Source organism: Herpailurus yagouaroundi, unplaced genomic scaffold (assembly GCF_014898765.1).
Source record: "Herpailurus yagouaroundi ecotype Mexico unplaced genomic scaffold, PumYag 140, whole genome shotgun sequence".
NCBI classification, from domain to species: domain Eukaryota; kingdom Metazoa; phylum Chordata; class Mammalia; order Carnivora; family Felidae; genus Herpailurus; species Herpailurus yagouaroundi.
This window is the reverse complement of record NW_024412395.1, coordinates 75,428,741-75,452,297: the sequence shown is the minus strand read 5'-3', so window position 1 is coordinate 75,452,297 and position 23,557 is coordinate 75,428,741. Positions and strand designations below refer to the sequence as shown.

The following is a 23,557-nucleotide window of genomic DNA, read 5'->3' as shown; positions in this document are numbered from 1 at the left end:
AACATAAGAAAGCTCTAGAAGGATGCACATCCTCAAAAATGCTTTGACCAGAACATGACACATCTTGAGGGATCCTGGACAGACAAGAACAATATTAACTGACCTCATTGTCATTCATCTTTTATCTTCAATAACTATCACAGTACTGGGCATAGCAAAGATAGTAAATGTTTATTAAAATGAAATTATTTCCAGAGATTCTGGTTTCTTTGGGGTTTGTTTTGGTCTACCTTAGTGTATGAAATAAATAACAGAACGTATAAAGTAAAGCCTGAAGGCCTCCAGACTCAATCTAGTGGCCTGGGAAACTAAAGGTAAGAAGAATCCTTTGAATCTATCTGAGAAGAATAGAATTTCAGAGTAGGTCATTCACCACCTTGTAATTTCATGAATATCATCTTCTGTCTGATAATTCAAGGAAATAGCTCCATACAGTTACTCCTTTTCTACTTCTTGGCACATGATATTATGTGATGAATCTTTGTCGACTTATATGTTGATAGCCATGGTTTATGGTCAATTTTTGGAATCTTGTTTAAGTATCATAGAGATGAAGAATACAGCATTTTTCACAAGACAATCACTTTTTTTGTGTGGTGGAGTTTATTAAACATGTATTTCAACTGTATAAATTCAGCCATATATGTATATATGTGTACACACACACACACACACACACACACTCACACACACACACAGAAAAAATAGAGAACGAAAAAAAAAATATGTATACAGCCCAGGCAGTTCAGCCTGTCATTCTATTCTCTGTGATTTTGCCTCAAAGAAGGTGTAAGATGAAAAACTTTGATCTGTTGTGGTCTCAGTTGGATTTGAGTCTCAGTGACTGCAACTCAGCCCTTTGCATGGACTCCTAATATTCAAATATGTGGCCAAGCATTTTTCCATACAACTTGGCTGCTAAGTGCATGCCAACTGTTTCATCTGGCGCTCACCCAAAGACCAGTCATCTCTTCCAGTGCTAGAGCAAAAAACTGGCTATGTTGGGGGTCCCTGTGAGGTGGTATATTTGTGTCTGACATGATGTGACTTTGTGTGCTTTTTTTCTAAGACCAACTTTAGGATCTAACATCCCCTGTAGAATGAGACTCCACAGCATTCTTGTTCTTTAGAAAATGAGACCTCATCAGTGAAGATACCTTACTTTCTGTAGTCTTCCTATTTTATTTTCATCAAAATATTTTTCTCAGCCTGCTGTTTCCATGTGCGGGTCCAGAGTTACGTTGAAGCTGATATGCCCACTGGAAGACTAAATGTGCCCTCGAGTACCATGTGTGTTCCTTTTGCGGGTCCCAGGCCGGTTAACGTGGGCTCTCCATTCTTTCCTCCAGAGTGCCTACCGCATGTTTACAAACAATACGTGTTTGAAGCACATGATCACCAAAGTCCGGCGGGACACCCACCACTTTGAACGCTACCAGCATAACCGAGATCTTGTGGGATTCCTCAATATGTTCGCCAACAAACAGCTGGAGCTGCCAAGGGGCTGGGAAATGAAACACGATCATCAGGGCAAGGTAACATGGGGGAGTTGCCGCGTGGAAGCTGCCGAGTGACCGCGGGCTGCTTGTGGCTTTGGCAGTGCCTCTGCCATTGAGGGAGGGCTGAGAGCCTTTGAGAGGTGAAACCTTCCCCGTCCAGGTTCCAGTGAAACCTGGACTACAGGTTGTTACTACAAGCAGCCATATGCTGTTCTGAAACAGTGTGTGGGGCAGACAGGTGTGGGGACATTTGTTTGGCAAAATACTCCCTTTTGCCTGGATATCCTTCTACCTGTAGTCACCATTTTCTGCTGATCAGAGAAAAGATTTCCTAGGCAGTGACACTTCTTTCTCAGTTGTACAGCTTGTGTGATGGATGGTTTATTTAAAAGTTGGGGTGTTGTTTGTGGAAGGTGGCTAGGAGGTCAGTAAATAACTATACAAGGTGTGTCTTGTGACCTCAGTGATGTTGGTTCAGAACCCTGATTTTGTTATATGAAACAGCACTCACGGAGTAATTCATTTATGATGAGAAACGCGTAATTGTGTCACACAGGCCAGAGTAACCACATCTGCACTCTCTTTATAGATAGATGAACCAGAAACCTGGGTTATGATCAGGAAGTTGTTATGAGTAAGAAGCAGAATGAGAACGTTAGTAATTTTTATAAGGTGTTTCTCAGTTAAGATTGTATTTATTTAACTCTGGTTTAGTACCTGCTGTGAGCCATGAGCTATTTAAGATATATTTAAGCTCCTCACAACAATTTCAGAAGGCAATGGTTACTATTATTGCCACTTACAGATTAGAAGCCACAGGTCCAGAATGGTTTGGTGACTTGCCCAATGTCAGAGAGGGCAAGTGACCAAACTGTGCTCTAACCCAGGCAGTCTGGTGCAAGGGTTCATGCTCTTAACCGCATATGCTCTCCATGTATTGAGTAACTAGCCTCAGTTTCCCTGTATGTAAAAAGACTTGAAATACATGACTTGAAGGATGGAGAGGATTAAAATGACATGCTATTTAAAGTATTTAACCTTGCTTCTCTCATTCATTCAGCAAATATTTATAGAGCACCAATGCAAAACAGGTAAGCCAGCTATTTCGTAGGACTGCCATTCTCATGGAAAGAGACAGAAATAAACAAATAGCATGCCAAGTATCGATTAATGCTGTGATTTAAAAAAAAATCAGGGGGATGGAGTCTAGAGAAAGACAGGAGTGGCCAGGGAATGCCTCACAGGTAAGGCTATATGTGAACAGAGACCCAAATGAAGCAAGGAGTAAACCATATAAGGAAAAGAGCATTCAAAGCAAATGAAATGTTTAAGGTACTCAATAAATGCCATCCTCCCTCAAGGTACCCTAGCAATAATAACACAGTAGCATCTTATTCACTTGAACTCAGCTTCCAGCTAGCTTATCTGAGAACCTATAACCAGTCCAAATAGATGTTACAAAAGGCATGTATTTTAATGCATGGGAGGAGCCCTCAGACTCTCATTGAAACTATTGACTTGATTTCTAGAAATTTTAAAAATAAACCTATCATTCCCAGCCAAGAGAAGATTAGAAGTCTCAAGCATGAAATTTAGAATAGATGAAAGAGAATGGATTTGTGATTATGTCCCTGGCAGGGAAGCCTTTCCAGGACACTAGGAAGCTGGAAGCAGGGCCACCTGGCATTTCCTGTACTCTCTCCTCCCAGAGAAGATGGCACATTGCTGGTGCTAAGTTTGGTTCAGCAGCCTGAGAGCCCAATGTTGGTAAACATTCTACTGAATGGAAGAGCATAGGTTGTCCAAGTAAAGACTTAGGAAAATACTGATGGTATTATACCTGGGTATAAAAGAGAAGTACCATATCAGGAATTCAGATCTGTTCTCAGCTGAGACAAGATGTCCCCTGTGTCATGAGGAGTTACACTCATTAGAGAGCCATGGGTCCAGGGAAAGCCCAAGTTGAGATAATGCTGCCATATATTTCTGCTCTGTCTAGAGACTTAACTTACTAAGTCATTTTTGTATCCTTCACTAAAGGAGATCAGGAACTTTTGTATACATAGTGGGGCCCTCCTTTCCTGCCAGTCATAACTTGCCAGACACACTTCAGGAGACAGCTGCTTATTAATAATCCCTGGACCTTGAGAAAAGTTTTAAATTACATTTAGGACACTATTTAAGAAGAGTTACGATGTATTCTTAAGAACAAGTTCTGTCTCATAGTCTTTATAAAAGTTTCCATAGTTAAACACAGGTAAACATTATCTCAGCTATGTGGGTAATGCAACTATGTATTTTATTCCCTGAAGGTTTTGGACTTATTTGGGAATTTCAACCTAAAGTTGTAGGAATTGTAAAGAACCTTGAGTGTGGGCTGGTAGATAGTTGATCTTGCAGTCTACTGGTGGCTTTGCATTTGAACGCTGCTTGGCATGAAAAATATAGAAAGACCCCTTCTATATTGCCTTGTGGACAAAATGGATTATCAAACAGGCCTGAAAGCTTATCACATTAGCCTAATCTCTGCTTTGTGCAGTAGGACTTTTAATTTTTAGTTAAGTTGGACACCTTAACTGAAGCAGGTATATCTCCCTGTGATTCCTCCCACCTTCCTTTACAAATGACTGGCTTCCAGTTGTCTGAAATAATTTGAAGGAACATTTGGAAGTTGTTTGTGCTAGGTCTGTAGAGGGCTGCACTGCATTTGGCTGCATTTTAGATATCATAGCTCTTATCCTCCAAGGCAGTTAATAGGTCTTTTTCTAGCCCTGAAATTTTAGCTCACCCCCCTTTTTTTTCTCCCAAGATTTTATTAAATGCTACACTGCATATAGTGTAGTATTGGTTTCATGAATAGAATTTAGTGATTCATCACTTACATATAACACCCAGTGCTCATCCCTACAAGTGCCCCCCTCCTTAATGTCCACCACCCATTTAGCCCATCCCCCTACCTACCTCCCCTCCAGCAACCCTCAGTTTATTCTATCATTAAGAGTCTCTCATGGTTTGCCTCCCTCTCTGTTTTTATCTTATTCTATTTTTCCTTTCCTTCCCCTATGTTCATTTGGTCTGTTTCTTAAATTCCACGTGTGAGTGAAATCATACGGTATTTTTCTTTCTCTGACTGACGTATTTTGCTTAGCATAATACACTCTAGTCCCCCTTTTTAATGAATTGCTTTGCTTCCAGAACACTTAAAGGGAGTAAACTTTCCCCCCACTTAATATAAAAAACTATTAAATACTACAAAGTTATTTTCCCACAGTGACTACTGGTTTTTAGAATTGACATGGAACAGGATATCCAAGTCCTCATCTACATGAAAGGAAATGCTTCTCAAGCAGAGTGTTTTCAAAGTTAGCTCTTCAGACTTACAAAACCTAGCTCCATCTTCTCTTCTCAGTTGCAACATTTTCTTTTTGTGTTTTCGTTTATAGTCATTCAGCACATATTCACATCCTTCTGAATGCCTCACATGTGCATGCCCCTGTGATGGCAGTGATAAAAGCCAGCAGTGTAGCATTAGGTAGTATGTAGCTTTGACTATGTGCTACCCACTGGTGTAAGCACTTATATTAGTTCCTTTCATGCTCACAGCAGCCTGGTAGATAGCTGCTGTTTTTATCCACATTTTAAATAAGCGGAAACTAAGGCAGAGCATGGTTAAGTGAACTGACCAAGGTCCCACAATTAATACGCAATTTGAACACAGACAGTTCAGCTCCTGAGTCTGTGCTCTTATTCTGCCTGTCACCAGTGAGTAGGGAGAATGGATGTCTTCTCACAATCATAATAAAGGTAGCAGAAGGTACCATAGGATTTCCTACCACCATTGAGGAGGTGGGGACTTTCAGATGCATCATTGAAGGACAGCATATAGTGTGAGCTGCTCTTTGCAATCTGGGCGTAAGTGATCAGTCCTTTCTTGTATCCTCACATAATTTCCCTTGTATTGTTTTCATGACATCTATCTGCATCTGTCTCATGCTATAGCCGTTAACATGTTTTATCTCCCCAAGCAGATGATCCCTTTCTGGGGGGTTCTTGTATTTATTTTTTAATTACCCTCTCTTCCACCGCAGTGCCTTTTACATGGAAGGTTCTCAAAACAAGTTTGATGTATGAAACTTGTCACCTGTAGTTCCCCAGTTTATAGTAATTTCTGCTTTGGACAGATGAAGACTCCCTCCCCGCTTCCTCCTCTTTCTGTGCTTTCACCAGAAATAGCTCCTAGATTTGCTCCATTCGACCTCTCTTAATGCCCATGTTGCCTTGGATCTTCCACAATATTGTTTAAACAAGGTGGTGATTATGCTTGTGCTGCACGTTAACAGTCTTCAAGTTGGGGAGAGACTTTTTTCTAATTACTTGAAGCCAAGGATTTAAATTGGATGAAATTTCACAGGATTCTAGATCTGGTATCCTCTTTTTGGAAGTTCAAGGGTGAATCATGTCCTTGACTCACAAAAAAGAATAGGAATAAAATAGTGTTTAATTAACTATTAATTAAAGAATAAGAACAATATCAGGCTTGCCAGGTGAGATAATGATGATGGTGATAATGATGACAGTGATACTGATGATGACAATGATACCTGCAGTTATTAAACTCCCGCCACATGCCAGGCACTGTACTAGGTACTCTCCTATGGATGATCTTATTTGCACTTCATGGCAATTTATGAGGTGGCTGTATTATTACTATTATTATCCACATTGTGTGAAATTTAGGGATGGTAAATAATGTGTATAATTTTAGCTAGCAAGTGAGGAATCCAGGAGTCAAACACTAGCAATGTGACTTAACCACTGTTCTCTGCTGGAACGATCGTCTTTGGAAATGAGAGATCCTTTATTGAGAGTTCCAGGCCAAATGCTGGGGTTGCCAGTACCCTTCAAGGCTGAGACATATATGGATGCCCTGATGAGATCATAGGTATTCTAGCAGAGGATACACCACCAGAGACATATACGTGGCTTCATACTTAAATACCATTGATTTCTTATGCTAGGGGTACTTAGGATAATGAAATATAATAATAATAATGGCTTATTCGATGCAAGGCTCTATGTTAGGGATATTATGTTAGCTCATTAAACTTTCACAATAACCCTATGGAATAGGTTTTGCTATAGATGAAGGAACTAAGGCTCAAAGAGATTAGGTGTGTAAGTAAACTCTTAGATACAAACCCAGGTCTTGCTGTATTCAAGGCCGTTAGCAGTTTTTCTATAAAAGATTAGACCTTACTGGCCACTAACCACCTGACTAACTTGAAGTATGTCATTTATATTAACTGGATCTGAGTTTCTTCATCTCTACATACACATTTTTCATGTGCTTATTGGTCATTTGTATATCTTCTTTGGAAAAATTTATGTTCAAATTCTTTGCCTATTTGTAATTGGGTTATTTATCTTTGTATTATTGAATTGTAAGAGTTCTTTGAACAGTATATTCTGAATACTAGTCCCTTATCAGATATATGCTTTGCAAATACTTTCTTTTGTTCTTTGAGTTGTCTTTTGACTGTCTTGACAGTATTATTTACAACACAACATTTTAGATATTGATGTAGTCCAGTTTATTTGTATTTTTTGTTGTTGTTGCTCATACTTTTGGTGTTGTATCTAAGAAAACATTACCTAACCCAACATCACAAAAATTTACTCCTGTGTTTTTTCTAAGAGTTTTATAGTTTTAGCTCTTACATTTAGATCTAGGATCCATTTTGAGTTAATTTTTTATATGGTGTGAGGTCAAGGGTTCAATTTCATTTTTTGCTTGTGAACATCTAGGTCCTAGCATCATTTATTGAAAAGACTATTCTTTCCCATTGATATCATTAGTTATTAGGAAAGTGAAAATCAAAACTACAGTGAGACACCACTACAGACCCACTTGATAGGCCATCAAAAAAAATCTCAAAAATAATAAATTTTGGCAAGAATGTGGAATCTGGATACTCATATGCTGCTGGTGGGACTGTACAACAACACAGCCATTTTGGAAACAATTTGACAGTTACTAAAAAAATGTTGTGCAAAGAGTTGCCAGATGATCCAGAAATTCCACAACCATGTATATACCCAAGAGAAATGAAAATACACTTTCTTCTATAGAACTTGTACACAGATACTTCATAGTAGCATTATTTGTAACAGCCAAAGTGTGGAAGCAACCCAAATGCCCATGAACTGATAAATGGGTAAATACATATGGTAGATTCATACAATGGAATATTATTTGACAATACAAAGTAATGAATGACTGATACAACATGGATAAGCTTTGAAAATGTTTGCTAAGTGAAAGAAACTGTCACAAAAGATCACATATCATATGATTCCATTTATATGAAATGAGCAGAATAGGCAAATCTATAGAACTATAAAGTGGATAGGTGGTTTCCTTCGGTTGGAGGTGCAGTGGGACCTATAAATCCTTGATTCTTTAGATTTGAAGTTGAGATGATATGGTTCAAAAACTAGATTTGCCATGAAATATGTAATGCTTTTGTTTCTGCTTTTTTTTTTTTTAATTTTTTTTTTAACGTTTATTTATTTTTTTGGGACAGAGAGAGACAGAGCATGAACGGGGGAGGGGCAGAGAGAGAGGGAGACACAGAATCAGTAACAGGGTCCAGGCTCTGAGCCATCAGCCCAGAGCCCGACGCGGGGCTCGAACTCACGGACCGCGAGATCGTGACCTGGCTGAAGTCGGACGCTTAACCGACTGCGCCACCCAGGCGCCCCTGTTTCTGCTTTTAATTCCAGGTCTCTTGTTCAAAATTCTACTGTGTGTTTTAATCAGTATTTTCTTCCATTACTTGATTTCCCTAATTATTTTGATTCTGTAATGATGGGACTGGAACTGAGCCAAGTTTTATTTTATGCAAGATCATCCTTATGAAACTCTGATCAACATCTGTGTTTATTTGCTGGATCTAAGGCCTAGGATTTTCACCTAACATATAGAACACATTTTGACTTGCCTCATTTTAAAATGAAACATAAACAAAGAAAGCAAGCCAATATATAAAAAAAATTCTGCTTGCTTTTTATTGTAATAATTCTTAAATTTTTATACACTCTCAGGAGTGTAAAAACGAAGCGTAATTTGGGATCTGGATACAGTATCAATATAAATGTTTTATATTTTTGCAAGAAATATGCATCAATAGTATTAAAATGTGACTTGTTTAAAATGCTTCTGATTCTTGGCTGGGTTTGATCATTAGTATGTGCTCATGGGGATAATATATCTGGAAGACAAATATGTGCTTTAATAAGAAAAACCAAATGTATTTAACCTAGGAACTAACTAACTAACTTACTCTCTTTCTTTCTTTCCTTCTCTCTCTCTCTCTTTCTTTCTTCCCATTGTTAATTTCATGGATTTGAGAAAATGGTGTTGCAGTGGGGTCAGAATTTCTGGATCCATCACTATCTGACCTCTATGAACCTCAGTTTTCTCTAAAGTGAGGATTAGTAACCTATCCTTTCCAGCTCCTGGGACTGGAAATAACTGAGAGTTTCATCAGTTTAGAATTTCATGAAAATGATAAAGATATGTTATTAATGGCCAAATCCTTTTTCTAATAGGAGATATACAATGGTTTTATAAAGAAAATAATGTAGGATTAGTACAGTGTCCCATTCTTCCTCTTAACGTACTGCTGATTTTCTGTACCCATCATGGTCCAACAGAATGGTTTTTTCAAAGTAGGGTTCCTTTTGCTATTGTTTTTTGTTGTCCTTGTTGTTCATGACCACTCCAGGGTAGTCTGTCTTCAGATGTTTGCTCCTATCTTAAAACAACCCAGAAGCATCTCTTTCTCTACCATGGCTATTGTGGTCATTCTGGTTGATTTCTCTCTGTGTCTCTCTGTGTCTCTCTGTGTCTCTCTCTCTCTTTCACACACACACACACACACACACACACGCACACACACACACACACTAATGTGTGTAAGTTCTAATCCAAACCTGACAGGCTTGAGACCCAAAAAAAAGCCTATGTTTCAGTCTGAGTCTTAAAGCCAGAAAACACCAATATCCCAATTCAGTTAGGCAGATGGATTTACCTCTTCTCAGCCTTTTGTCCTATTTGAGTTCTTCAGTTGATTGAATTAGGTGTGCCCACATTAGGGAAGGCAATATGCTTAACTCTGTCTGCTGATTCAAATGTTAATCTCATCAAGAAACACACTCACAGACACATCCTGAAGTGTTTGGCCAAAGGTCTGGGTACTGGTGGCCCAGTAAAATTTTCATGTAGAGTGAACCATCACAGACCCATGTCAGGGGAGTATTATCAGTGGAATATCTATTGCAGAGGGGTAAGGATAACAAAGAGAAAAAGGCAAAATGGCATTGATAATTAGAAAAATACCATAAAGCTTATTATTTCTTTTTTCTAATGTTCATTTATTTATCTTGAGAAAGAGAACATGTGAGTGGGGGAGGGACAAGGGGGTGGTGGAGAATCCCAAGCAGGTTCTGCACTGTTAGCACAGACCCCGATGGGGGCTCAATCTCACAAACCTCGACATCATGGCTTGAGCTGAAATCAAGAGTCGAATGCTCAATTGACTAAGCCACCCCAGGTATCCCGCTTATTATTTCTTAAGTTCACACAATGGGATTATCATTTGGTTTAATTTTTAGAAAAGAAAGTTATTTTTTGATTCCCCTTCCAGATGTTAAATATGGAATAACTTTTCCCCCCTCCCTTTTGGCTTTGTACTCGCAAACAGTATAACACAAAATGTTTTACCGAGATTATTCTACATGGGCTTAAATTGAAATACTAAGAAACTTGAAACTTTAAGAATAACATATCATAAACTTCATTTTTTAAAATAAAAATCTAAAATGCTAACCATCTTTTTATTTAAGGTGAAATGTCTTTTCCCATATTTTCTTGTGTGTTCTTTTTCCTACAAAATGATATGCTATATCTCCCAGCTAAAATTGACATCCATTTCTATATCCAAGCTTGGTAACTCTAGAGCTTTGTGACTTCGGATGTCAGATTGGGGGTTTGAGTAGCAGAATGGTCCAAATAACCAACTTAGATGACCATGGCAAGTAGAAGTTATGGTTATGAGGATAGATTTTTAGAAGAGAACAAATATTTGTACAGTGAAAGTTACCACAGTTTGAGCCTACTTCTCATTTTACCAGAGTATAATAGCCTCTGTGGCTGCAGAAGTTGCCCCCATGATGGCATAGGTTTTGGTTGTATCCCACAGGAAGCTGATAGCCACAATTTATGGGGTCAGGCTCATCTCAGTGAGTAAAATGCAACTTAATATTTGGAAGTCTCAAGTGAATTCCTGAAATACCTTAGCAGGATAAGTTCTACACTTTGAGAAATATGCTTTTTGTTAGTTTGATGACTACATTTCTTCTTTTTGTGGCACATCTCTAATTGCTTTGAAATAATACCTCTTTGTGGTGGTTACCTGGTTTAATAACCTGAAGTTATACAGCAATCCAGGTGGAGATGGAATGAAATTCTAAATTTGTAAATCGCATTGTGGTTTTTTAATGATCTCTTGCTGATTTTTAAGGGGGTAAAAAGGTGTTAGATTAAATAATAATAAGTCACATAAACACACATAGGAGGTAATGGGAAAGAATATTTCTGGGACACTGTACCATTTTGAATGAGAGAATAGAGCAGAAATTAAGTTTCATGAGTGTATTTCTGAGTAAAATGGTAGACTCATGGAGTCTTGAAGGAATTATCCAAGTATGGAGATGGCCTTTGTCTTTTATTTTTAAACAGTTATCTTCATGACTTGCACTGGATATTTTTTATAAAATATAATATGCTATTTTTAAAATTTTATGGCAGTGACTTTCTGCTCCACCTAAAATGGGCTGATTTGGACAATTCCATCCTCAGTCTTCTATAGTGATGTGCTGCTAAATGTTTAAAACCCAGCTCTCCAGGGGAATTGCAGAGGAAGGCTGATCTGTAGAATTTGCCATTTTCTGTGGGGTAAATAACCAATTTCAGGCTGCCAGCATATTCCCCTAAAATCTCACAGTCAGCTCTCATGAGCTGGTACAAGCCATCCCACCATATCACTGGCTCTCCTAATATATTTCCTACAGCTAAATACCACCACTCCTAACATGTAAAGTACCCTTTGGCTAATATTTTATACCTAAAGTGTTGAGGATATTGTACTTATCCACATCTGCTGACTGACCAGCTAGCTGTTTCCAGAACTCTAGCCCAAGCACCATAGATTCCTGTTTTGTCTCCTCATGACTTTAGGTCTCTAATCATAGCAGTTTAAAAAAAATGACCTTCTTTAACTTATTTTGTGACTAATACAGATGTCATGAAATATTTGGGATCACTCCTTCTTTCAAAAGACCAAGTGATGGAAAACATTAGCATGACTATTTTTTTACTTATAATAAACTGTATCAATCAGCCTTTTCATTTCTCCTGCTAAGAGCACTGTTGGGATATAATGCAAAGAAAATAATAGCATGTTTATTACTAATAATTGGATAAATACTAGGGAGGAAGCCAAGACCTGAGAAGAGATTTATATTTTGGAAGGGAGAGAATATGAGTATGATCTTCATAAAAATTAAGGTAGATTACAATTAAGTGTTTTTTGAGCATTTCTAAGACTTTGTAGAGTTGAGAAGCCAGAAGTAAGAACAGATTCAATATGCAATGCTTCTGACTTATAAATTGTTGTTCTTGTATATATACCACATCTTCCCCATCCATCCATCTATCAATGGCCATGTAGATTGTTTCCATATTTGGCAGCTGTAAATAATGGTAACAGTAAACATGGGGATATGTATATCTTTTTGAATTAGTGTTTTTGTTTTCTTTGGATAGATACTCAGAAGTGGAATGGCTGGTTCATCTGGTACTTCTATTTTTAATTTTTGAGGAATCTTCATGTTGTTTTCCACAATGGTCATGCCAATTTACATTTCCACCAACAGTGCACAAGGCTTCTAGTTTTCTCCACAACCTGGCCAACACTTGTTATTTCTTGTCTTTTGATACTAGCCATTTTGTCTAGTGAAATGATTTTGCATTATTGGTTTGATTTGTATTTCCCTCATGATTAGTGATGTTGAATTACTTTTCATGTACATGTTGGTCATCTGTATGTCTTCTTTGGGAAAAAAAATGTCTATTTAGATCCTCTGCCCATTTTTAAATCAGATTGTTTTTGTTTTTGTTATTGAGCCATGAGTTCTTTATATATTTTGGATATTGCCCCTTATTGGATATATGATTTGCAAATATGTTCTCCCATTCAGTAGGTTGCCTTTTTATTTCATGGATAATTTTCTTTGATGTGCAGAAGCTTTTTAGTTTGATGTAGTGTCATTTGTGTGTGTGTGTGTGTGTGTGCGTATGTGTGCACGCACGCACACGCGCCTTTGCTGCCATTGCCTCTGAAATCAATTCCAAAAAGATATCACCAAGAATGATGTCAGGAAACTTATCATCTATGTGGTTTTCTAGGAATTTTATGGTTTCTGATATTACATTCAAGTCTTTAACCCATTTTGAGTTAATTTTTGTGAATGGTGTAAGATAGTAGTTCAGTTTCATTCTTTTGCATGTGGTTGTCCAGTTTTCCTAATGACATTTATTGAAGAAATTATTCTTTCCCCATTGTGTATTCTTGCCTCCTTTGTCACAAATTGATCATGTATACTTTGGTTTATTTCTGGGCTCTCTATTCTAGTCTGTTGATCCATGTGTCTCTTTTTATGCCAATACTATACTGTTTGGATTACTATAGCTTTGGAATAGATAATAGAGTTTGAAATTAGGGAGTGTGACTCATTTCAGCTTTGTTCTTTCTTAAGATTGCTTTGTTTACTTGGGATCTTTTGTGGTTCCAGATTTAAGAGTTGTTTGTTCTATTTCTGTGAAAAAATGACATTGGAATTCTGATAGGGATCGCATTGAATCTGTAGATTGCTTTGGGTAATATGGGCATTTTTGCAGTATTAATTTTTCTAATCCATGAGCATGGCATATCTTTCCATTTATTTGTGCCTTCTTCAACTTCTTTCACCAATGTCTTATAATTTTCAATGTACATATATTTCATCTCCTTGGTTAAATTTATTCCTAGGTATTTTTTTCTTTTTCATGCAATTGTAAATAAGATTATTTTCTTATTTTCTCTTTTTGATAATTTGTTCTTAGTGTATAAAAATGCAACATATTTCTATATATTGATTTTGTACCCTGCAACTTTACTCAATCTATTTATTAGTTCTAACAGTTTTTTAGTGAAGTCTTTAGGAGTTTCTATATATATAATTATGAAATATGCAAATAATGATAGTTTTACTTCTTTCTTTCCAATTTGGATGCTTACCCCCCTGTCATCCCCCCCCCCCGCCCCTCCCTCACCCCACCCCCTGCCTAACTACTCTGGCTAGGATTTCCAATACTATGTTGAATAAAAGTGGTGAGAATGGGCATCCTTGTCTTCTTCCTGATCTTAAGGGAAAAGCTTTCAGCTTTTCTGTCTTGAGTCTAATGTTAGGTGTGGGCTTGTCATATATGGCCTTTTTATGCTGAAGTACATTCCATCCATACTCACTTCATTGAGAGTTTTTATCATAAATAGGTGTTGAATTTTGTCAAATGCATTTTCTGCATCTATTGAAATGATCATACAGTTTTATCCTTCATTTTGTTAATGTGGTTTATCACACTGATTGATTTCAGATTTTGAACCATTTTTGCATTGCTGGAATAAATTCCCCTTGATCATGGTATATGATTCTTTTGATGTATTGTTGAATTTGGTTTGCTAATATTTTGTTGAAGAATTTTACATCTGTATTCATTGGGGATATTGGTCTGTAACTTTCCTTGTGTTCTGTCCCTTTCTGGTTTGGTAATGTTATTAGGTAATGTTATCCTCAAAAAATGAGTTTGGGAAGGGTTCCCTCTTTTTCCATTTTTTGGATGAGTTTGAAAAGGGTAGTATTATTAAACCTTATTCAAATGTTTGGTAGAATTTACCAGTGAAGCTACCTGATCTTGGATTTTTGTTTCTTGAAAGTTTTTTGATTACTGATTCAATGTCCTTACCAATAATTGATCCAGTCGTATTTTCTATTACTTTATTATTCAGTCTTGGAAGATGCATGTTTCTAGGAATTTACCCATTTCTTCTATGTTGTCCAATTTTTTGGCATGTAATTACCTTTTTAAAAATTTTTTTTAGAATTTTTTATTTTAGAGAGAGAGAGAAAGAGCAAGAGAGAGAGAGTGAATGGGGGAGGGAGCAGAGGGAAAGAGAGAGAAAATCCCAAGCAAACCATGCTCAGCATGGAGTCTGATATGGAGCTGAATCCCACAACCCTGGGATCATGACCTGAGCTGAAACCAAGAATCAGATGCTCAACTGTGGGGGCCAACCCAGGCACCCTAGCATGTAATTATCTTTTATAATTCTTTTGTACTTCTTTGGTATCAGCTGTGATTTCTCCTCTTTTATTTTTGATTTAATTTATTTGAGCCCTCTTTTTCTCCTTGTCTGTTGTCTAGTTAAAGGTTTGTCAATTTTGTTTATCTTTTCAAAAAAACAGCTCAGTGAAACTAAGGTCTCTTCTATTGTCTTTTTAGTCTCTATTTCATTTATGTCCTCTCTTATCTTTATTATTTCCTTCCTTCTACTAACTTTGGAGTTTGTTTGTTCTTTTTCTGGTTCTTTTGGGTATACAGTTATATTGTTTACTTAAATTTTTTCTTGCATCTTGGAGTAGACTGGTACTGCTATAAACTTCCCTCTTAGAACTGGTTTTGCTGCCTCCATAGATTTTGGTATGTTTATTTCCATTTTCATTTGCCTAAAGTCAGTTTTTAATTTCTCTTTTTCTTTCTTCATTGACCCATTGATTGCTCAGTAGCATGTTGTTTGATCTCCACATATTTGTGATTTTCCCAGTTTTCTTGTAATTGATATCTAGCTCCATACTATTGTGGTTGGAAAAGATGGTTGATATAATTTCAGACTTCTTAAGTTTATTGAGAGTTGTTTTGTGGTCTGGCACGTGATCTATCCTGGAGAATATTCCCTGTGCATTTGAGAAGAATGTGTATTCTGCTACTTTAGGATGGAGTATTGTATGTATGTCTTTTAAGTTCATCTGCTCTGTTGTGTCAGTTGAGGTTAGTGTTTCCTTATTGATTTTCTGTCTGGATGATCTATCCATTGATGTAACTGGGGTATTAAAGTCTCCTACTAGTATTATGTTGCTTTCAGTTTCTCCCTTTAAATCTGTTAATATTTGCTTTAGGTACTTCTGTGTTGAGTACATAAATATTTATCAATGTTATGGCTTCTTGAATTGACCCCTCTATTATTATGTAAGTCCATTTTTGTTTTTTGTTACAATCTTTGTTTTAAAGTCTGTTTTATCCAATGTAAGTATAATTACCTCAGCTTTCTTTTGGCTCTGTTTACGTGAAACATCTTTTTCCATCCCTTCACTTTCGGTCTGTGTGTTCCCTTACATCTAAGGTGAGTCTCTTGCAGACAACATATATAGGTCTTGTGTTTTGTTTTTTGTTTTTTGTTTTTTTTTTTTTTTTTAAATTTTTTTTTTTCAACGTTTATTTATTTTTTGGGACAGAGAGAGACAGAGCATGAACGGGGGAGGGGCAGAGAGAGAGGGAGACACAGAATCGGAAACAGGCTCCAGGCTCTGAGCCATCAGCCCAGGGCCCAACGCGGGGCTCGAACTCACGGACCGCAAGATCGTGACCTGGCTGAAGTCGGACGCTTAACCGACTGCGCCACCCAGGCGCCCCTTGTTTTTTGTTTTTAACCATTCAGCCACTCTATGTCTTTTGATTGGAGAATTTCGTTCATTACATTTGAAGTAATTACTGATAGATGTGTACTTATTGCCATTTTGTTTATTGTTTTCTGACTGTTTTGTAGTTCCTCTCTGTTCTTTTCTTCTTCGCTTGCCTTCCTCCCTTTGTGGTTGAATGCTTTCTGTAGTGTGATACTTAGATTCCTTTCTCATGATCTTTTGGGTATCTACTACAGGTTTTCACTTTGTGGTTACAATAAAGCTCGTATATAGTAGCCTATACATATAACAATGTGTTTTATGTTGATAGCAAGTTAAATTTGAATGCATTCTCAATCGTATTTTTACACCCCCCTCCAAACATTTTACACTTTTGATGTCACATTTTACATCTTTTATCTTATGTATGTTTTAACTAATTATTGTGGTTATGGTTATTTTGCTACTTTTGTTTTTCAACCTTTATACTGCCTTTATAAGTGATTAATTCTCTTCCTTTGCTATATATTTCAGTGAGTTTTTTCTGTTGTATGGTTTCTTATTACTAATTAGCACCCTTACTTTTCAGCTTGCAGAGCCAGTTTATTGGTAATAAACTCTTTTAGCTTTTGCTTGTCTGGTAAATTCTTTATCTCTCCTTCAATTCTGAATGATACCCTTGCCAGATAGAGTATTCTTGCTTAGAAGTTTTCCTTTTAGCATTTTAAGTATATCATAGCGTTCCTTCTGATTGGCAAAGTTTCTCCTGAAAAATCTACTGATTATCTTATGGGGGTTCCCTTTTGTATAACAAGTTGTTTTTCCCTTGCTACTTTTCAGATTCTCTGCATTAGGGGCATTTTCAGCCATTATTAACTCAAATAGTTTTCAGCCCCTTTCTCTTGTCTCCTTCTGGGATCCCCTAAAATGCACATGTTATTTTTGCTTGATGTTGTCTTACAGGTCCCTTAAGCTATCTTCACTTTTTAAAATTTTGTTTTCTTTTTGCTGCTCTGTTTGAGTGAGTCCCACTACCCTGTCTTCCAAATCACTGAGTCTTCTGCTTCATCTAGTCTGCTGTGGAACCCCTCTAGTGTATTTTCAGGTATCATATTCAGTTATTGTTCAGCCATTGTATTCTTCAGCTCTGTGACTACTGTTTGGTATTTTCTGTCTTTTATTGAGATTTTCTCAATGTTCATCCATTTTCCTAAATTTAGTGAGCAACTTTTGACCACTACTTTGAACTCTTTATCAGGTAAATTATCTCCATTTCATTAGTTGTTGTTTTTTTTTTTTTCTGGAATTTTATCTTGTCCTTTCATTTGGAACATATTCCTCTGTTTCTTCATTTTGTGTGACTCTGTGTTTGTTTCTGTGTTAGGCAAAACAACTGTCTCTCCTGGTCTTGAAGGGTGTCCCTGTGTGGGCAATGAACCTTGTCATTTAACCTTGCCCTAGTTCTTAATCGTCTCTCATGGTGCGTGTCCATTCATTTCAGCTCCGTGGGGTTCAGAAATGCAATCCCCCCTGGTTACTGGAGCCAAGTACTCAGTGGGTATCCCTTCTGTGGGCTGTCTATACCTACTGGCTTTGGGGAGCTGGGAGGGAAGCTGGGAGTGGGACAGGGCTGCAAAAGCAATAAGAGGGCTTAGGGTGCTCACCTACTGCCTCTGGCCAGTAGCAGTAGCAGTGTCAGGGAATAGGGCACCCACCTCTGCCTCCGGGGTGGGGGTGGGAGTTGGCCCCAGCAAATTAAAGTGAGAGTGCAAACATGGCACCCACCAGTACTTCCACTCCTGGAAAGAGTCCCAACAGACTTTTGCCCTGTGGCAGATGCTTTGAGATTAATACATGAATTTCTTCACATATGATCTAGGCTCTTAACAAACTGCTGTTTTTGTGCTGGATCCCAGGGCAAGTGAGTCTGCACACAACCCTTTTAAGAGCACAATGTCTGCTGCCTACAGCCTGATGATTTTTCTGGATGTAAGTCTTGTTGGCTCAACAAGCCAGATATCTTGGGAGCTTGTCTCTCCAGTGCAGGTCCCAAGGAGTTGGGTGCCTGACCTGAGGCAAAAACCCCTCACTCCTCAGGGAGGATTTCCATATTTGTGAGACGCCTCCCAATGGTTGCTACACTTGGGGGTGGGATTTTTGGCGAGATCTCTGCTTCTCCTACCCATCTCACCGTGGCCCTTTTATCCTTTGTTGTGGAGTAGTTGTTCAGTTCTCTTGTTTTTTTCCGGAGGGAATTGTTTTCTTATGTAGCTGTAGATGTGTTGTGTCTGTGGGAGGAAGTGAGTTCAGGATCTTCCTGTGCCACCATCTTGAACTACTGATTTCTCCATAGCTCTTTAGAAGAAGATAGAAGATTTGACCTTTGTGGAGCAGAGTTACAAGTGCTTTTTGTTTTATTTTGTTTACATGGTCTTTTAATATGGATTCCTGGTTTGGCAGAATGTTAACTGGAAACAATTTCAAACTTCTGTAACTTAGATTTGTTGAGCCTGAGGTTGGTATTTCTTCACAAATACTGATGACTTTTTCCTTTCTTAAAATAATAGAAGCTTAAAAAAATAAAAAGAAAGAATTGTGTAAAGAGAGAAGTGTATTTTGTTTGGCCTCGCTAAAATACCACTTGGCTCCAACCAGCCCGTATTTCCTGACTCGACCATGCCCTGAAGCAGTGAAAGGGAAGAAGTTTTTCAAATGAGATTTGAGTTTGTGTATTTGCATTCCTTTCAGTTTTTGACTGTGTTGTTAGTCTTAGTTGGTCCAGCACTGTGAAGCTTGAGTCAATTTCCTTAATAAAACTTAACAGTAGGGAATCCATGTTGTTCAAAATTTGCTTTTCTATGGCTAATCTGAAAAAGACTCATTTTTTGATACAGTTGTTTTTTTCACGTAGTCTACATTCTCAGCATGCCGTTTATCCACATAGAATTTATAATACATGTTAAATGCTTTCATAAATAAAGGCAGGTGATTCAAGAACAGTGACATAAAAAGTGACCCAAATTAAAAAAAAAAAAAAAAAGTACTAGGTCAACTTCATTACTGGCTTGAACTACTTAGGATATCCTGTGGGAAAGTGATCCACTTTTCTGACATAATTGATTTGTGTGTCACAAATAGAAATGGCAAACCTAAAATTGGCCCAGGAAGTTTTCTGTGCTTTTCTCTCTATTTTAAAGTAGAATGCATTTTTCACAGCTCAACTGTTACCCGAGTGAGTGGTTACCTTTCTGTGGAAATAGCAAAGCACGAAGGAAACCTGTCCATGGTCACACAGTGGGTGGGCAGAGTCAAAATGCATGCCAAGTAATTGTGTCTTTGTGCTGCATTCCGTTAGTGCTCTACCAGTGTGATTTTGATAGAGGTCTTAATCAAGATCTTTCTCCCCAAGTACTTGGCAGAGTTAAAAAAGCATGTGTAAACAATATGCACATTTGATTTGACTCTGAAACTGACCTTTTTGTGGGATACAAATAGCACCTGTTCCCCACCCACAGCCGTACCTCCAACTGGTTAGTGATGCAAATTATGGAAATTGTGTACCGTTTGCTGTCTGGCGTTAGTAGCCTTTTCAGTGTTGAAACAGTGTTGAGGCCCAGCACTGTGAATGGCTATTATTGCCAGTCTAATTCAGTAAATACTTGAATGCTTTCTAACATCACGTACATGTGAGGTGTGAGGGGAGTGGGAGGAACGTGAAAAGGAAAAGATAGGGAGCAGAAAGCAGAATGGAAACAAAAAGATATATGAAAAGGAGACAGAGGGGAAAGAGGTACTGCTGCTCATTGGGCTTTAGTGTCAGACAGAAAGGTAAGTTCAAGTCCCAGCTTTACAGGTTCCCAACTATACATTTTACTTAAGTCAGGAACTATTATCCAACTATATTGAAGCTGAACAACAATGAGATATCATTATTTATCAAATAATGAAAATCTTTATTTATAATGGTGGTTGCTGGCTTATGTGTTCTGTGTTTTTAATTTTAGAAAGACCATGTTTCCTTTGCATTGCAGAGGAGACTTCAGTGGATCAATTAGGATTTGGTTCGGCTGCATTGTGACAGAGACCCATACAAAGTTTAATATACAGGATTTTATTCACTCAATAAAGGAGCTCAGAGGCAGGCAGTCTTGGGCTTTTAAGGTGATTCCTCAAGTTGTGAGAGCCCTGGCCCCTTCCATTTTCTGCTCAGCCATCTTTCTTTCATCTTTATGGCTCAGTGTGGCTGCTGGAGCATCCTTATCTCAGGGAACAGAAAAGATGAAGGACAAAAGGAGGGCTTGACTTTGTAAAAATCTTCTTGTGAGGAGGTTTCCCAGGAGTATCATGTGACACTCTGTTTACATCTCATTGACCAGAACTTAGTCTGGGCCACACATATCTACAAGGAACTCGGGAAATGTAGTTTCACTGGTTCTCCATTTTTTTGAGCTTTGTTTATGGAATATAGCAAGAAGCATTGTGATCCTGGGAAAAATGTCTTAGAAGTTAAAACTTATTATTAGTACTAATAATAGTAACATTTAAGAAGTTATAGGCACTACATTAAAAAATTTATGAGAACCATCTCATTTAACCATCCTTTGATGTAGGTGTTACTATCCCCATTTTACAGAAGAAATTGTGGTTTAAAAAAGTTAAGTAAGTAGTTTGTCCAAGGTTGCATTGCTAGTAAGTAGTGGAGCTAGCTCTCAGAACCAGGCTTGTCTTTTTCTAGATCCCAGTAATTTGATTATTATTTTGCCTCCCACGTCTCGAGTCTTACCTTGGTAGTTTATTCATATCTACAATGGGATGTTTTAAAAACTCCTATTCTGTGGTTTTATATTCTTTAGCTCTCCACGTTTTTCACCTAACACACATGCACACACACACACACACACACACACACACACACACACCCCTCATTGGTTTTTTAAGATCTTTAAGTATTTCTATGCTTATGTAAAAGAATGTGACTTTTATTACTTGATTAGTTCATTGTGAGTTGTCTCTGTACTTTGGTCAAGATACTAGCATATTAGAATTTTGGACAATTTATTATTTTCTAAGCCTCCAACTTTCCCCCAGATGCAGTCCCAAAAGCTACCGGGGATAACAGGATGAGTAAGAAAGAGTCCTTATCCTCAAGGCATTTACAGTATAATTCTTTAGAGAATTGGTTTTAGACAAGCCTCTTAACATCAAATTACACTGTGACACTACATGTAAATCACAGCTGACCTAGATGTGCACACCCATTTATCCTTATAATTATAAGTGCATCATTGTTACCTCTAAATGGCTACCCATCCCTTCAAAACATTCCAAAGAAATTAGGTAGAGTAAATAGGCAATTCTATTTTAGTACTCTTTGTATTTTTCCCTTAAAAAACATGGCTTATATTATTGTTTTAGTAATAAAAATTTTAATAAAGATACATGGCTGATTATAGTGTCTATTACTTTGAAATACCCATTTGTAAAAATAATTTAATTTCTATTTTATGACACTTTGAATAGTGGCAGAAATGATGTACAAGTATATTAGAAGCCCAAATCAAATGGGGACCAGTATGACATTTGGGACCAGAACCTGCCAATATAAGCCTATATAGAATTTATCATTTGGTGTATTATTTTTTTACAAGATCAGAGAAGACAGGTGTTCCACCTGACATGTTAGGAAAAAGAAAGCATTACCTAGGGATGTGAGGCTGATGACATCATCTCCTACAAGACTTCCATTTAATTCAGTCTTTGTACCTGGAAATCGACCATGGAAAGAAGGGACTGGCAAAGATTCTCATTCTGTATATTTCTCTGCTTTGTTTTCTAGTGCATCTACTGCTTAAAGTTATTTCATTACAAAAAAATAATTTTTTTTTCCTATTTGTGGACTACATTGTTTCGCCTGTTTCCTGATTATGTGTAAACAGAAACATTTTATTTCATAATGGGAAGGTGATTGACTTTTTTATAGATATAAATATATCATCTAAACCTGGTATTTGCCTAGGTGTATTCATTCCTAGTCTTTAAGGTACTTTTTAAACTGAGCTCCATCAGTTTAAGAAGTCCGTTCTTTTTTGCTTAGGTTATTTGGCATATATCATGTGCCCTGACACTTGACTTACAGGTTAAGTGTCTCCTGACTCTCCTAATCATCTCTCTTATCTTGATGACTTAATTAACTTTATCTGATCATGGAAAACTTACATTTTCTAATTGTCCTGGAGATAATGGGCTTTGTTACTACCTAGAGTGAATTTTACTTTGAAGACTTATACCATTTGGCTCTTAATGATAAGGATAAATAGCACTGGCTTAGAGCTTCAGAATTAAACAAACACAAAGAAACACTTTGTACTCATTCATGATTTCATGTCATCAGGGATTCTGCAGTAAACACAGTAGAACATGATTCCTCCCTCCTTTCATGTTATGGGGAAAGAAATGTTTATTATGAATGAAGCAGACATGTTTTTATACGAAATCTACAGCTCAGAGAAATTAAGTGACTTGCCCAAAGTTATTGTAGGTGATAGAATTTGTATGGATGTATGTGATCAATGATTAAACTGGGAAGGTAGATGGGAAGGAGATTTTAAAGTCTTGGAAAACCTCCAAAGAGTTGGAATGTTTTTTTTATTTATTTATTTAAAAAAAATTTTTTTTTCAACGTTTATTTATTTTTGGGACAGAGAGAGACAGAGCATGAACGGGGGAGGAGCAGAGAGAGAGGGAGACACAGAATCGGAAACAGGCTCCAGGCTCTGAGCCATCAGCCCAGAGCCCGACGCGGGGCTCGAACTCATGGACCGCGAGATCGTGACCTGGCTGAAGTCGGACGCTTAACCGACTGCGCCACCCAGGCGCCCCTGGAATGTTTTTTTTTAGATAAACACTGGGTAGCCAGTGGAAGCTTTGGACTGGAGCAGTGATGTAATCAAAGCAGTCAGAAAGAATATTCTGCTACTGAGGTGCCAGCTAAATGAATACGGTTGTAGAGGTGTGGAACAAGAGAAAACCCTGAAATAACGGGCTGGTCATCAGGCTGGGATGAAAAAGTAGAGAGGGCACTACCCTGGGAAAGTGGAGAGACTGGGGGCTGACAGCGTGGGAGAGGAAAAGGAGCAGTCAATGATGGTGAAGTTTTAGGTGATAAAAACGTCACAATAACCACGGATAGCAGTAAGAGCTTAATGAGAAGCCCAAATACC

The 23,557-nt window shown here is 37.6% G+C and overlaps 1 protein-coding gene across 6 annotated transcripts in view; it reads left to right on the top strand.

Annotated features, from left to right (window-relative positions):
• The window catches only part of HECW2 (HECT, C2 and WW domain containing E3 ubiquitin protein ligase 2), a 392,473-nt gene that overhangs the window by 288,674 nt on the left and 80,242 nt on the right, over nucleotides 1–23,557 (top strand). For 5 of the 6 annotated variants that reach the window (XM_040475725.1, XM_040475723.1, XM_040475721.1 and 2 more), the window contains one exon: nucleotides 1,350–1,535. The exons of the other annotated variant lie outside the window; for it this stretch is intronic. In XM_040475725.1, the coding sequence (XP_040331659.1) occupies nucleotides 1,350–1,535 (186 nt within the window). The remainder of the gene's footprint in view (nucleotides 1–1,349; nucleotides 1,536–23,557) is intronic. 6 annotated transcript variants of the gene reach the window in all.